The sequence below is a fragment of the Cydia splendana genome, chromosome 26, assembly GCF_910591565.1.
Source record: "Cydia splendana chromosome 26, ilCydSple1.2, whole genome shotgun sequence".
In the NCBI taxonomy this organism is placed as follows: Eukaryota; Metazoa; Arthropoda; class Insecta; order Lepidoptera; family Tortricidae; genus Cydia; species Cydia splendana.
The window spans coordinates 6,299,330-6,316,011 of record NC_085985.1 but is presented as its reverse complement, the minus strand read 5'-3'; the positions used below and the strand labels follow the sequence as shown (position 1 = coordinate 6,316,011).

Genomic DNA, 16,682 nt, shown 5'->3' with positions numbered 1-16,682 from the left:
GATATGTTCAACGCGGCACTAGCGAATACTCACTTCCCTGATCAGTGGAAGGTGGCGCATGTAATCGGGATACACAAATCGGGCAAGCCAAGGTTCCACCCGATCAGCTATAGACCTATTAGCCTTCTGAGCTCCTTAGGTAAACTCTATGAGCGGGTTATTCAACTGAGAATAGGGGACTACATACAAGAAAAAGATCTTATCATCATGAGCAGTTTGGGTTCAGGACTGGGCATTCCTGCACCCACCAGGTTCATCGTATTGTAGAACATATTTTATACTGGTTAACGGGATGGAAAAAGTCGATCCCCACTGGTGCCGTTTTTCTCGATGTCGCGAAAGCGTTCGACAAAGTATGGCACAGTGGGTTGATCCTCAAACTTTTTAGATATGAATTCCCGGACCACTTAGTACATCTGATCAGTGACTTTTTGAGAAATCGAGGGTTCAGGTATAGGGCGGAAGGGACTCTGTCTCCCCTCCACCCCATTCGTGCTGGAGTCCCTCAGGGCTCTGTGCTCTCCCCGGTTCTTTTTACCCTTTTTGACAACGACCTGCCGAGGATCGCCGAAGTCAATTACGCGCTTTTCGCGGATGACACGGCGACCTTCGCCACGTCAGTTAGTCCGGTCAAGTTGGCCTCTCTCCTCCAGCGGGCCACTGATTCCCTTGGGGACTTATGTCGTAAGTGGAGGATAGAGGTCAACCCTGAAAAGAATGCGGCCATGCTCTTCAGCAGGAGAGCTCAATACAGTGAGCAACTCCATAAGCATGGCCACATTGGGCTTTTTGGTCAGAGGATACCATGGGTCGATTCCACCAACTACCTAGGAGTAACTCTGGATCGAAGGCTCAATTTTGGAGAGCACATTAAGAGGGTTAGGAATAAAGTAAAATTCTATTTGTCAAGATTAACTAAGCTCTCACTAAGGAATAAACTCACTATTTTTAAAACCTGTATCAGACCCGTGTTCTCTTATGCCAGTGTGGCTTTTGCCCATGCCACGCTGGCTAAGCTCAGAACCCTGCAGACGGTACAAAACAAATTTCTGAGGAGCGCTAGGGTGCCCCCTATTATATCAGGAACATTAGGTGACACGCTGACCTGGACATGCCGTCTTTGTCGAAATACTTCCAGACAATTCCAGGAGGTATTTCGATAAAGCGGCACATAATGCTAACCCGCTCATAGTCAAGGCTGCCAAGTATGAGCCTGTTCTGCACGTTAAAAAAGACAGGCGCAGACCTAGACACGTGCTGCTAGACGACGTTGATATTTTCACTCTAACTAGGAACATAGAGAAAGAATATGATGCCGAGCTTAGATCATCACCCACTTGCCATAACAATGAATCTGATGAAGGCAGGGTCTACCTGCCAATTCTTACTGAGGAAATTACGAACTCCATTCCTATCACAGTCCAGGCTGATGCTGGAGGGCCCGCTGCTGTATCCCAAACCCCCTGTTCCATTCCGTACAGACCTAGGCTCAAAAGGAAAATAACAAGAAACCAGGTTAGCCCCGTTAGGCCTCCTTCCAAAATTGGGCATTTATCCAAAACAAAATAGAACTCTGTATATTTATATTGTGTAAATAGTAATTGTACTGTATATAACTTATACTGTGTCTCCCTCGCTGCGGGAGAGGAGGCGTGGCGCGCAGGCGAGGCCTCAACCACGATTTGGTTGGGGGCGCGTCCGGTGCCACGTGCTCGCCATGTATGCAGTACTATATAGACTGAATAGCTATGTATGAATTCATTAGTTTTGTTTATAAAATGTAATCATATGCATTTCTGTTCTGATTTTGGTTTGACTAAATTATTGTTTTGTAAATAATAATAAATGTAAATAATCTCAATTCGTGTAAATCTGTAAATATAGTCAAAGTGGCTTAGGTTGCTTCCACCTCTTTTCCTAGTTAGGGTGTGCTCTGTAAATATAGTTATATAAAGCTTTAGTGTTAGATATAAGCTTAGAATTACATAGGTATTTGAAAAAAATGTTAAAATAGCTTGGTGTTTAGGTCTGCTAGCTATAAAAATATATTGTTTTAAGGGCAATGAGAAACAGGGCCGGATTTGTCCGGCAGACTCTAAATTCTATGTTAAGAAAAAAAAATCGAAGGTTACTTTGACAACATACGCCATAGCACTGATAAGCGTTCTTGGCGCCACGGGCACGACTACTTACGACGCCTTTAATAGTCCTTGGCGTTCAAAGCTTTAATTAGATAGATTTACTAATTATTATAAGTAAGCGTACATGTAATTTAATAAATTAGATAACATACTATAGTTCGTTTTTTTAGCATTAGAAAGAAGATAAGTGATCTTGACATGTCTTTTAATTGAAAAACGCTTTTTAAAAATCAGTAACTATTACTTATGAAAGCAGAAGGATATAAATGATCGTATTAGATTCATAATTGTTACATATTTGCCATGACTTATTTTTAAAACGTGTTTTTCAATAAAAAGACACATCAAGCTGCACAACGGGACTTAATCGCGTATTTAAGTTTTAAGATTTACCTCCGACGTTTCGAGGACGGCGTTGTCCCCGTGGTCTCGGAGAAGACTGGCTCAAGTTGACATCAACATCTTCTAGCCGCGCGAGTTTTTCGAACTACCCGCACTTGGTCTTGTTTATCAGTTTGAACGTTTTGCGCACTAGGGATGTCACTCTGTCGACACACAACACTAACGATATTCGATTTATCGACTGTCGATATTCGTTTCCGCTTACATTTACTAATGACTGGATTCCATGTGGATGAGATCTTAAAACCCTCGTCCCGATTAAAATTGCAATGTTTTTTGATTTCAATGGCTTGGGACGAGGGTTTTAAGATCTCATCCACATGGAATCCAGTCATTAGTAAATGTAAGCGGAAACGAATATCGACAGTCGATAAATCGAATATCGTTAGTGTTGTGTGTCGACAGAGTGACATCCCTAGTGCGCAAAACGTTCAAACTGATAAACAAGACCAAGTGCGGGTAGTTCGAAAAACTCGCGCGGCTAGAAGATGTTGATGTCAACTTGAGCCAGTCTTCTCCGAGACCACGGGGACAACGCCGTCCTCGAAACGTCGGAGGTAAATCTTAAAACTTAAATACGCGATTAAGTCCCGTTGTGCAGTTTGATAATGTTTAATAATCGTGAAAGTTTAAATCAGTGTTAAGACACATCAAGATTGTTTACCTTATTTCTAATGCTAAAAAAAACGAACTATAACAGTGTTGTGTTAATTTAACGGACTAGAAATAAAAATCATATGAAAAGTAAAATATTGTATATTTATTGTGTCATTGCGTGTATAAATACTGTCTACTTAAAACGACGCCTAGTCCCCGTCATCTGCACGGCATCACGCCGAGGGCATTTCGGTCGGCGGCGCGCCTTGCTTGGTTGGTACTAAGATGACCAACCGATCTGACGATAAAGACGCACGATCATCGGTAGTTTGCGTCGCCTGCGCGTCACGCCGACTGCACTTCGGACGGCGACGTCGGCGGCGCCTCGGCGCAGATCCCGAGTGAAGCACATTATGCGCATTTAAACTTGATCTCTCTGTAAATAGTTTCCCGCAAATTTCGCAACAGAACTGTTTCACACCACTGTGGAGCCATTTATGCCTATCTAGGTGATCCTTGCGAGTAAATTGCTTGTTGCATACTTCACATGTATAAGGTTTCTCGCCATTGTGAATACGTTCGTGGCAGCTAAAGGTGAACAATGACTTAAAATTCTTGTTGCAAAGTTTACAAGCGTACTTGTAGTTTCTTCCCAATTTCCCTCCCGCATGAGTTCGCATGTGATGAATAAGAGAAGATTGTTGGCCGAATTGTTTTTTGCATATTTCACAATGGAATGGTTTTTCACGAGTATGTACTCGTGTGTGCGCTACTAAGTTGCCTTTTTGTGTAAATCCCTTGTTACATACGCTACAGGTGTAAGCCTTAACCGCGTCAGCCGCATGCGTTAGTTTATGACTAAGTAAACATCTTTTTTGTGTAAATCTTTTGTTGCAAATTTCACAGCTGTAAGGTTTCTCCCCTGTGTGGATCCTATTATGAACTATTAAAGACGACGTCTCCCTAAATCGCTTGTGACATATTTCACAGCTGAAAGGTTTTTCTCCTTTGTGAACACGTTTGTGGACGACTAATTGCTTAAAACGTTTGAACTCACTATTGCAAACTTCACACGAGTAAATCTTGCCTCTGTTATGAACTTTCATGTGGTTGATTAAATTTAGTTTCTTTGCAAACTGTTTGCGGCAAGTATCGCAGGTGTAGGCATGTTGGTCGGCGCTTGAGGGAGCGGTGTGAGCAGGCGCATCCTCCACACTGCTGGCGGGGCTCGGGTCGCGCTGCGATGTCGCGGGACACGGCTGGCTCGAGTGCAACGCTTCATCGCTGCTGACGAACTCTTCTTTTGCCAGTGGTTTCTTTTTCGTGAATTTTGTCTCTGGCTTATTGCATTCTAGTTCTATCTTTGTAACTGTAACAATAAAATGAAGTGTCTCAATCAAATTAATAAAATAAGTAACCATTTTGATTTATTTAAGATTAACCGTACCTGGATCCTGCGAGCCCTCAACTTTGACTCCCAGGTCTGAAAAAAAATCTTTTTTTTTTAATTCGACCGCTTGATTTCGTGTATTTTGTTTCATACTATTACCGATACTAGGCATTAAAATCCTACTAATAGAATTGAAAACCAATGGTCTATACCACTAGATTTTTAATTTCTATCGCCCGTATTTCAAAAATAGGATTTCGCCGTTTGGAGTTCGACAGATTTTCGAGTGACGAAATCGAGCGCTCGAAATTCAAAAATCGGCGCCCAAAACCCATTCTCGTGAATATTGTTAAAAGGTTCGAAAATTATATAGAATATGTTTGTTGATTCAGTATTTGGAATATTTTTAAATATGGCGGAGCCATGGGGGTTTGCGAGGTCTACAGCTCACAGAGCCACTAGTTTATTTGTTATTGATAACACTCCATGTTTGTTTCGCCACAGTTGGGTAAAAATATATGAACAACACACGCTTGTTCTCCATAGATGTATGAATTCTTCAGTAGGTATTGTTTTTCCTGCCGATTACGATACATGACCGTATACAACTGTACTTATTAAATATAGTACATTCAACTGTAATAATAACTTACGTATGAGTGGCTCGGCTTCTTCTCCGTCATCTGAATCTTCTGATTTCACGGAAGGTAATTCTTCTGAAACAGAAAGAAAACTATTTACTGACTTTAATTGCATTGAATTAGTCTCAGACTACCCTCTCTTCTTTAAAAAGTCCACCGCGGATATACCTCACAAACCGTATGAATTAAGTGGTTGAGCTACATCATCCTCTAATTGTAATTTTTGGTGGGTTAAATTACAATATGTATTTTACATTTTGCAGCAACATATAATAAGTATTCTAGAATAATTTAAATAAATTTAAAAATCACCATTATGGGCTTGATTCAAACTTGCGATTGCGACCTTTTGGAACACATTTTGCCCGAAGAGGTGAATTTTTCCTTTAAAGATGATGATGATGATGCATTCCTGTTATCCCTCATTAGGGACAACAGGAATATGAATTCCTTTAATATGAAAAAAAAATCGCTGGCTGCTGACTCGTGACACATCTGTTTAATAATAAAATTGTTTACATTTCTAGACCTCACCTTTCACATGTAGAGTTCCCTTGAGCTGCGCGTGCAGCTCGGCCTGGACGCGCTGCACTTGCAGCTTGAAGGCGCTTGCGTCCCGCAGCCGCCCCACGCACACCTCGCAGATACCATCGTCATCACCTAACAGTGTTAGCTGCAAGTAAATAATCCTATCAAGCAGATTGGAGTTATATTATGAGAAGTATGTCAGTACTGCCAGTAGGTCAAATTCTCAGTTAAGTCTTTCATAGAGATAGTATTCATTGTAGGATGCCATACAGTAGACCCCTACATGTTATTGTTTGAAATCCTCTTGCTCGAAATAGTTCAGGCTGGGGCAATCCCTAGTGAGGCGCAAATGAAAGATATGGTGGAAATAATCACTGGCAATGGGTAAGTCTTAGTATATCAGTTAGCGGGCTGGTATCCGGAGGAACGAGTTTGAAAATCGCCCTTGACAAGTACATTTTTCATTTATTTCAAAACAAAATCTCAATTGATTTTGGGAATATAACACTATCCCGGCCCTGTTACTTGAATTTAGTCGTTAACTACACATAGTTTTGCTATTCATTTATTATAGAAAGACGAAATATCATTGCTTACATGTATTTCAAAGCAGTCTTTGAGCATCTCTGTGTATATCTCAGTTTTTCCGAGGCATGTATATGGCATCTTCAAATCTTTGTCCGCAGGCCGCAGCAGACAGCATTGACACGAATTCTTAAATTCCATTAATGGAACGATATTAAACAAAATTTTTGAATAGCATGAATAGTTTTAGTATCGTCTCCACCAGCCTCCAGTACTATACATATATTATTATACTCTTTGCTCCAGTGCCTCCAGCTTCAATGACATTGACATTTGGATATATTTTTTTATTGTAGGTGCTTCTTATTTTTTTGCCAAATAACTACTTATGCATTTTCTCAATAAATCAGAAAAGGATGCTGATGGGATTGTTGCATGCATTGCATCGATTTTTTTTGATGAATATTAAAAAAGAAAACGATTAAAAACAATTGAAAAAGACGCTGTCATATTTTTTAAACTTGGCCGTATTATAACTTGGCGACTGAAGTTCGTCTCTAGCGAATTTCGGAATTTGTCGATAAAAAAAACTGAAATAACTAATGAAACGTCAACAATGGTGGCTGTGCCACTGTTTAATACTTTTAATAGTATTTTAGTCGCAGTGAAACAATAGAAAAGGAAAATGGATTTAAAAAATTCGTGTCGCTGCTGTTTACTGCGGCCCGCGGATAAAGACTTAAAGATGCCGTATTCCCATTCGGGCAAAACAGAGATATACGCGGACATGCTTAAGGAATGCTTCGAGATTCATGTAAACATTGTTCTTTCGTCTTTTATATCGGATTTTAATTGGAATTATCTAAATTTACCGTTCAAATCGGTTTCACAAACTTCAATAATAACTTATAACAGTACATAATGTTTTGTCCAACATTATTTAAGTGTAACTGCATTATGGTGATCAGCGCGTCGAAAACCCAGATTCTTAAACAACCTGCACGAGGCAAATCTGCGAACGACGCTGCTGTTTACCTCAGCGGCAACGCTTTAGAAGAAGTAGGAACTTTTTACCTTGGGAGTCTATTGCGGAGCGACAATCGTCTCAAGTCCGAGATATCTTCAAGGATCGCAAAAGCTGCTGCAGCCTTTGGTGGACTCAATCAACGAGTTTGGAAATCACACGACCTTAGCCTCCGCACTAAACTCGCCGTTTACAAAGCAATAATTTTACCTTTGTTGCTTTATGCTTCGGAGATCTGGTGCCTGTACAAGGGAGACATCAAACGTCTAGACTCTTTTCATCTAAAGTGTCTCCGGGCAATTCTTCGGCTGAGATGGCAGGATCGTGTTCCAAACTCGGAGGTTCTGCGTCGTACAGGCATGTCGGGTATGGAATGCCTACTCATGAATGGTCAACTGCGTTGGTGTGGACACCTTGTACGCATGCCACCATCAAGATTGCCTAAAGTTGTGTTTTACTCCGAACTAACTTTGGGTAAACGCAAGGCCAGTGGACAATATCTGCGGTACAAGGACGTCCTGAAACGCCATCTGTCGGCCACCGGCATATCGTGTGAGTCGTGGGAGGAGCTTGCAACTCGGAGATTGGACTGCACGAAAGTGCACGCCTCGAAGATACACTTACGTTTCAAATGGCCAAGCCCTCCTACACATACACTTACGTTTCAAATGGCGAGCTTTACTGCATGTGTTGCGGCCAGAAGTTTAAAACTAATCTCGGTTTCGCAAGTCACGTTCGAGCCCATGCACGTCAGGCTTTACTGCATACCTGATACAGATTTGTCCGGGTGTTACCGTCGACGGATACGTCTGGGAGGACATCATGTTTTTATCCGGATATTTTATAAAATAGAACATAATAGTGCCACTGAGAAAAAGAGTTCTAAAGAGGGAAGAGTTTAGTGGGTAATAATAGGAAATAATAATTATTGATAATTGTACATACAGTATTAGTAAAGCTTGTAGTTGAACCTATTCAATAAATGCTCTATCTATGCTTCTGACGTACGACACGACACGACAGGTGTCAGGTGTGAAAATATAATATAAAATATCACGACACCTTATAAAACAAACGCCCCCCGCCGCGTTTGTCTGTTGGTGTGTTTGTATGTTCGTGATAAACTCAAAAACTATTGAACAGATTTTCATGCGGTTTTCACCTATCAATAGAGTGATTCTTGAAGAAGGTTTAGGTGTTAAGGTTTTGTGTAACCCGTGTGAGGCAGCAGGGATGGGTCGCTAGTTAATTATATTATTTAGAGTGAGCTGCTTCATTTATAAGGGTGGATCTACTTTTTCCTATTACTTGTGGCCATAGTTGTCTACTGGATCACTTGTTATGAAAAAAATATAAATTTTTTTTTGAAATCTTGTTGATATACTCTTTTAGTGTTTGTTGCTGACGGTTTGCAGGTTTTGTAATACTTTTAGAATTTATGAAGTCATAAAGTTTTGATTTACTAGTATAAATTGAGGAGTCAGCTTTCCCAGTACAGTGAAATCTCGATAATCCAGCACTTTGATGGTCTGGTACACCCAGTAATCCGGCACTGAAATTGCGATACAAATGATCAATTGACCGACCGGTCTGGCCTAGTGGGTAGTGACCCTGCCTATGAAGCCGATGGTCCCGGGTTCGAATCCTGGTAAGGGCATTTATTTGTATGATGATACAGATATTTGTGCCTGAGTCATGGTTGTTTTCTATGTATTTAAGTATTTATATATTATATATATCGTTGTCTGAGTACCCACAACACAAGCCTTCTTGAGCTTACTGTGGGGCTTAGTCAATTTGTGTAAAAATGCCCTATAATATTTATTTATTATTTATATTTATTTATTTACTATGTGTGCTAACATTTTCGCCCCTGCATCTCTTTATAAATTGCTAAGTTCCAGATAAGAGCAGATTTTTTTAAATATAGTATTTTAGTAAAATGTGTTTCTACAACATCTAAAAAACACATTAATAATATTGTTAGCGACGCTACGACAAGACGCGGATAATTATAAGTTAGATTAAGATCAAATTCGATTAAGACTGTATTCTCAATAAAGATTTATTTGATAGGTAGGGAAAACCGCGATTAGATTGTCAGTAGTCATAAGTATTCAAAATATCCGTTATTTAACTCGTAGGTTCGTAATAAGTTTTAGGTCACCCAGTAAGTTAGGAAAAAACATGGTTAAACCTATTTCCCAATTCCCAAGTAATCACTATAAACTTGGTAAAATAATGTAGGCTCTGTCATTGGTTAACCAAAGAAAGGCGGATCAAGACAAGGAAGTCTCAATATGAAAGGGACAGACTGACCGCTTCTCATTGGTCGGCCAAATTCGAGCTCAGCGCTCCGATACAGCGTAATTTTCACTTAGAAACATACACGTTTCATTAATTAATTCGTAACCTGTTAAAGTTACATCATAACAATATTTGTAGATATTATAGGTCGTTAGCCTAGTCACCTAGTTAGATAAGAATCATAAGGCAGTCACAGGTAGACAAAGGCCTGCGAGTCGGCAAAAGGGCCATAAACCATCCATTGTATTCATTTCGGCCGCTTTCCTATCTATTGTAAGCCAAGTCGTAAGGACTAGTGAACTTGTTATCGTTTGTTTTTATAACTAATGAACGTAGTTAACTATTTGTAATAGTTTTAAGTCAGTAATTAATCGGATGTATGTAATATGAGTCGCAGAACGATAGCGGGATAATGAAAATTCACCCGAAAATGACCGTATGACGTAAGCGACCAATCACAGGCCGATTAATTCCGCGAATTAAGACATGATTTTATCTCCCTATCGTAGGTGACTCTCTTTCTTGATTTTTCGTATAAAAGTAAGACGGAACCGCTTCGGATCGTACAGTACACCAGGAGCAGCCGAAAAGGAAAAACCAAAAGGAAGAAAACCAAAGGAAGAAAACCAAGGAAGACCTGAGGGATCCGAAGCTGTACCGCCTAATCGTTGTAGGAGTATTTTTATATTTGTACCGCGTAATAAAAGTCAGTTTTTTAAATCGTGTAGTTTATTCTTTATCGCGAGGCGGTTGAAGATATTCGTCGAGGGCTTCGCACATGGGCATCTAGTAGGCTGGGGCGACTGCGGTTTCGAGCGAGGCGCCAGTAGACCAGTTACCTTCTCCAACTGCTATCGTCGGCTATATTGGGCGTTGAGAGTTCAATAAATATGCACATTTGCTCTAACCGACCGATTTGCTCCCAGTAAACCGAATTTTCCAGTAATCCGGATCTCTTGTGTTACCTTTAGTGCCGGATTAGTGAGATTGTACTGTATTCCATTTTTCTGAACTGTAGGTAGCTTAAACCTGTAAGCTTTTTTTAATTATTTACAAGATTAGTTGATTATTAATCTTTCTAAGTGAATGTGGACCAATTAAAGAAAGAGTACCTAAATATAACTTATGAATAAATTAACGAACTGACATTTACTTGTAGTTAGCAACAACATCAACCGATGGTATCTGTGGGATTTGTGAGGTGTGTGTGGGGCGGCTGCGCGACGCAAGTGACTTCAAGCTGCAAGTGCAGCAAAGCCAGGCCGAGCTGAAGGTGTGGTTGCATGGAGCTATGCCTGTGAAAGGTAATATCTAGATGTCTCATTGACATGTTACTGATGCTTTAATTTAAAAAAATATTCGAATGCCTCTTTTCGAATATAATGGAATGTTTTCAATGCTTTTTTGAGTGAAATTTGATATGCCCATTGTTTAGAGTACTTTCCTTCCAAAAATTCCGTTGGTGGCGTTAAAATATTTCACCCTGTATATTGTTTATGTTTTTATATGTATAATTAATGTTTTTGTTGCAGATGAAGAACCCTTGGTAAAGTCAGAAACGTCAGACGACGTCGTGGACAGCGAGGCCCTCATACGTGAGTATTCATTTTATTGAAGTTTAGTAATTAGTACCCAAGTAACAATTTGTGGTTCTATAGTAGTTGATAGAACGTTTGCCAAATACCACCTAAGGTCCTATAAAAGACGAAAGAAGATTGTATAAAGCCGAAATGGCGCATCTTATGTGCCATTCAGTGATATAGTAGACCTGTAGCAGTGTCAGTCGTGACGTTTTAGGTCTATAAAAGTGATGTGATGATCACTTTTGTGCTAATTTGTTGTCAGTAACGCCATTATAGTGTTAATTTATACTATAGTGGCATTTGAGATTCCATTATAGTGCTTGTTTTATACTATAGTAGTATTTGAAATTGTATTATAGTGCTTTTTTATACTATTGTAGAATTCATAGTTCCTTTACTACGAAATTTGCTATCAAGTTTTCCATCAACTGTTGTGAGTGGTTTTGTTGTGTGTTTACTTCACAAAAACGGTACTAAGTAAAATGGTGATAAGTAAAGACTTTTTCACCTCAGCAGCTCGAACAAGGGTACTTTGCTTGCTCAGTGAGCAAAATGCGATTTTGCTCACTGAGTGAGACAAAATGACATTTAAGTGACCTTTATAGTCAAATGTCATTTCAACATGCGGGGTCTAATACAAGTTCGATATACTTGGGTTCTATTATCTCTGTCCCTCTAGGTATGTTCTCACTGCTTAGGGTGAAAAATTTTGTGTACTACACGAGATCAAAGTTATTTACATCTCGTGCGCTTTTGAATCCCTTACTACGCTCAAGATTCTAAATTAGATTCACTCCTACGCTCGTGAATCTATTATAGAATCTTTCGCTTGCACGGGACTCAAAATAAGCACTCGAAGAAATATCAAACTTTGATCTCTTGTTGTACAAATAACTATATATTAATATGCGCCATTTAGATGTCGAATAATTCGGTCCTTAGTGCAAAAAGTATATGGGACGGAAGTTTTACCGTTAGAATAGTATTAGTTTAATGAGGAATTTTAAATGCCCCCTCGATTTATTTATGTTTTTAATAAAATAATTTAATAAAATATTATGATATTCACCATAGTTACTACTATACACAGCCAAGAAGTAAATCCGACGCTTTTATAGGCTAACTATAGAACTTACGACGAAATATTCACCGCCATCATGATTAAAATTTGGGTTCCAAAAGAATTTTGCTGTGACCCAGTTACACCTACAAACTCTTTAGAAAGATGTAGGATTTTTTTTTAATTTAGATGTAGTCATTACTGTTGTTTCCTTTTTCAGTGTGATTGGTAAAAAAAATGTGCTAATAATGGATGTCGATAAATATCTAAACTGTCACGATTTTATGCTTGTATTAAATCATTGATGATAAATCTCACCTACAGTCACTCATATTACTGGGTCTTTTTTATCAATTCATTAAAATATAAAAATATTTTGTACGGAACCACATTATGTGGCTTAGGCCTGAACTTATATAAGCAAGATATAAGTAGCCATTACAGATCAAATTTATCATTTACAAGTAGTCGTTTTCTACCTTTATGTATCTAACTCGGTTTATAAAACACATAAAAACTCAACTATAACGCTGTTCTTTTAAAAGAGAAAACAAAACCACTATACAACAGTTTTGTGATATAAAAGAGTCATTGTGACGTTTACAGGGATGAGATATAATAGGGATTTAAAAACTACAAAAGCGCTTCTTAACGCTATAAATATGTCCCAAAAACGCTACTATAGAGCAAAACAGTTCTATAATAGTGTTCATATGACTACTAAAGTATTATGTACTATAGCAGTGATCTCTAAAGCCACTATATCCTGAAATCGTTGTATAGCTGGGTTTTTGTCACTGTTAGAACACAAAACTATAGCGGCTAGCAGGGAACCTTAATAGCGCAAACTACTAAAGTACTATGAACTATAGCAGTGATCTCTAAAGCCACTATATCCTAAAATCGTTGTATAGTTGGGTTTTTGTCACTGTTAAAACACAAAACTATAGCGGCTTGGCAGGGAACCTTAATAGCGCAAATTAGTTGCATAAAAGTGATTCCAAATACTATTATACAGTAATATTGCTCTATAGTGGTTATATTTGAACCTGTTATAGTACACGCCTATAACGGCTCTATAAAATGATGAAATAAACCTTTACATCAATTGCTTATAGAATATATTAGCTGTATAAGCCTATAGAGCAAAAAGGTGTTGCCAAGCGCTTTTATACGACAGGTGGTCACCTCTGAAACCTTAATACGACGTCTATACAAGCTTTTAGCGATAAAAACTAAAATTATAGGACTAAAATGTTACTTGGGTAACTAACTGTTTAGGTAAATCGTCATAGTTTATTACGAAATGAATTGGCGCAATGAAACAAATATGCCGGTTGTAAAACAAATAGTGCAGTCGATCGGCGAGAAATTTATACAGGACACAAATGACTATCATGTTTTAATAACAATTTTAATTACAAAACTTCCGTGAGACACAGACATATCAAATATATTAAGAACGGATCACTCACGTATTGTAAGTCGAAAAACGCTCGACATGTTGTAGGTATCTGTCACATGATCATGTCATCCTCTTTGCGTTGTCCCGGCATTTGCCACGGCTCATGGGAGCCTGGGGTCCGGTTGGCAACTAATCCCAATAATCGGCGTAGGCACTACATTTTAACGTTATACATATAACTATCAGTGTGCTCCATTACTCTGACTTGACTGCGGCTATATTTCTTTGTTTTGCAGTCGTCAGCTCCCATATTTTTTATTTTATTATTCAAATTAGTTACACAGTATTGTATTACTACCAAGACACTGCGAATCTACAAAACATCTACATCGTTGTATGGCGGTTATTGTGACTCGTCCACCGTGAGATGAAAAAAGTGGCTGCGTGTTTATCTCTTCATTCATTTCAAGTCTACCAATTGACGTAATCGTTTTTTGTTTATGTATGTATTTACAATGAAATCCAACAGCTATAAATGATACACTGAACGTTTTAAATAGCCATACAGACCCAATTATAGTGTATTTCGTATAGCTTGGGTACGGTGACAGCTGTCATCTCAATAAAATTTTACGAGATTTTGCATTTTAAGGTTATTTACTTATTTATTCATTTAAATTCATTACTTTTCACAGCATAACAGTATTCTAAAACACTGTGAAACCAATAGACAATTTCATACACATAGTACATAAGTCAAAATTATTTCACAGATAATTATAAATTGAATGGTGACACCACCACACTCGAGCTATGTGAAAAATATTATACAGGAACTCACAGATAGAAGCTGTAAGTAAATGTAATTATATCGAACATGGATTATTTTTGTAAATTTTAATTATCATTTCAGATGTAGAAGTAAAACTTGAGAGCACGGAGGATCCTCTGCCGCACGACGAGGACGATGTCTTCAAGGAGTTTGTGTTAAGTATGTAAAGTGTCATTCTATGGAACTTGCTATGTAAACAAAAGTCACTAGTAAATTCATCATTCAGAGACAATTTCAATATGGCGGTTTGTTTACATAGTTAGCAAGTTCCATAGAATGACACATTAGTCATTGCATGGCCAATCGTTCTTATCAGTTGTAATGAAAACAAATAAAACCTATAATCTTTTCTGCATTGCTATTTATTTATTTAAGTGTATAACTAAAAGCAGAACATATTACAAGTAGACATTCAGCAGCCAGTTATACTTAAAGTTGTCTAAAGAGAAATACTTAATTACTTATATACATATAATTACATAGATAAAGGAACACTAAATATGCGGATAGAATATTTTAGTCCTAGTACTATATTATACATACTAACAATGATTATCAATTTCAAAAAAGTCCATTTTGGTGGAATCCGTGAATTTATATAAGCAGAGCAAATCTGCCATATCTGCTTATAATTTCTTTTCTTCAGTATCTTTAATTTTATTTGTTTCAGACATGGGGCACAGAGTGTCAGATGTTTGGAAGCCGGAGCCACTGTTCGAATTCGCCCCGATCATACCCTTCGCTGGCCCTTCTATAAGCCCCCTGAAGCTTGAACACGCTGAGAATAACACGAAAAAGCGACACGACCATTCTCAATCTAAACATTCCAACACATGCGACATTTGCGGGAAACGCTTTAAACTGAAAACCTCCTTGGCCAACCACAAGCGTCGACACAAGGAAGACCGTTACAAATGCGAAGAATGTAACCAACAATTCAAATTCAAATGCCACTTAGACATACACTGGAAAGATTCTCACGAAGGCATAAAACCGTACAACTGCAATATTTGCAACAAGCGATTCGCGCACCGACGCGGCTTATATAGACATGTAAAAGTGACGCACAATGATAAGCGATTCCAATGTGAGGAATGTAACAAACTGTTCAGAGATGCGTCTTATTTGAACAAACATAAACTCTTACACCGAGGTGAGATGCCCTACCATTGTGATATATGTAAAGCTAAATTCAAAAGCAAATATGTTCTGATCTCGCATATGGGCAGACATACAGGACAGATGCATTACAGTTGTAAAAATTGTTCGTTAAAGTTTTGGGATTACAGGAGTTTATTGTATCATAGAAAAATACATATTACGGGGGATTTTGAGAGTTATTGCTGCGAGGTGTGTCAGAAAGTTTTTACCATTAGAGGGAGTTTTCTCAGTCATTTAAAAACGCATACGGAACGGGAACCGTACACTTGCGAGTTCTGTCCGGCGAAGCTAATGACTTTAGGCAGTTTGAAGCAGCATAAAAGAAGACATACTGAAGAGCGGCCATACGCTTGTGAAATGTGTAACAAGCGGTTCCGATTCAAACACAACCTTAAAGCTCATATACCCATACACACTGGTGAGAAATCACACTGTTGCGAAGTATGCGGGAAACAGTTTGCGCGGCAAGATAATTTGAAGACCCATTTAGAAACACATGTAGAAGGAATTTCGTATTCGTGCGAGCTTTGTACCAAATTTTATTCGACTAAGGAAGGCTTACGACAGCACAGGCGATCTCATTCGAAGAAGAACGACTTAACTAAATCTTTTAGAAAAAAACAAAATAAAATTACTTCAATGGATTATGATCAAGGCGCAGATGATATACAAATCATTCTGCATTAAAGCACTTAACGTACAGTTTTCTTTCTGGACGTATTCAGGTCAGCAGGGGATACAAAAAAGTAGAAATTAGTGAAAATAAAATAAAAGGCATAGCTGATATGTATGTACAGAGTGCTCTCATACATAAGGTGGTTAAATTCAAGATCTACTTGGACCTCTCGCTCTCACAAGCGCGAACCAGTCAAAATAAGATCAAGGGTAGTAATATAATATTGCACACATATATTGTAAATAATATCTTACATGTAATAGATTAATAATTGATGTATTTTATAGCACTGGATTTTTATTTCCGCTGTATGCGGAACGCCGCACGTTATAAAGAATTGAGGTTGCAATTGGAAACAAGTTGATTTTAGATCTGTTACAGTAAAATATTTGCCTCTTACTAACACTTAA

At 38.4% G+C, this 16,682-nt stretch overlaps 1 protein-coding gene across 1 annotated transcript; it reads left to right on the top strand.

Moving 5' to 3' along the window:
• The first annotated feature begins 6,860 nt into the window (after positions 1–6,860).
• Positions 6,861–16,540, top strand: LOC134803295 (zinc finger protein OZF-like). Its single transcript, XM_063776069.1, has 5 exons — positions 6,861–7,038; positions 10,715–10,859; positions 11,088–11,150; positions 14,517–14,594; positions 15,106–16,540. The coding sequence occupies exons 1-5, from the start codon at positions 6,910–6,912 to the stop codon at positions 16,281–16,283; spliced, it is 1,593 nt and encodes a 530-aa protein (XP_063632139.1). The 5' UTR covers positions 6,861–6,909; the 3' UTR covers positions 16,284–16,540.
• The last annotated feature ends 142 nt before the right edge of the window (positions 16,541–16,682 follow it).

Coding starts and splice junctions, on each gene's coding strand:
- LOC134803295 (XM_063776069.1), top strand. CDS start 6,910: ATGGATTTAAAAAATTCGTGTCGCTGCTGTTTACTGCGGCCCGCGGAT. Junction 7,039..10,714: donor AGGAATGCTTCGAGATTCAT/GTAAACATTGTT, acceptor ATTTACTTGTAG/TTAGCAACAACATCAACCGA. Junction 11,151..14,516: donor GGACAGCGAGGCCCTCATAC/GTGAGTATTCAT, acceptor TTATCATTTCAG/ATGTAGAAGTAAAACTTGAG.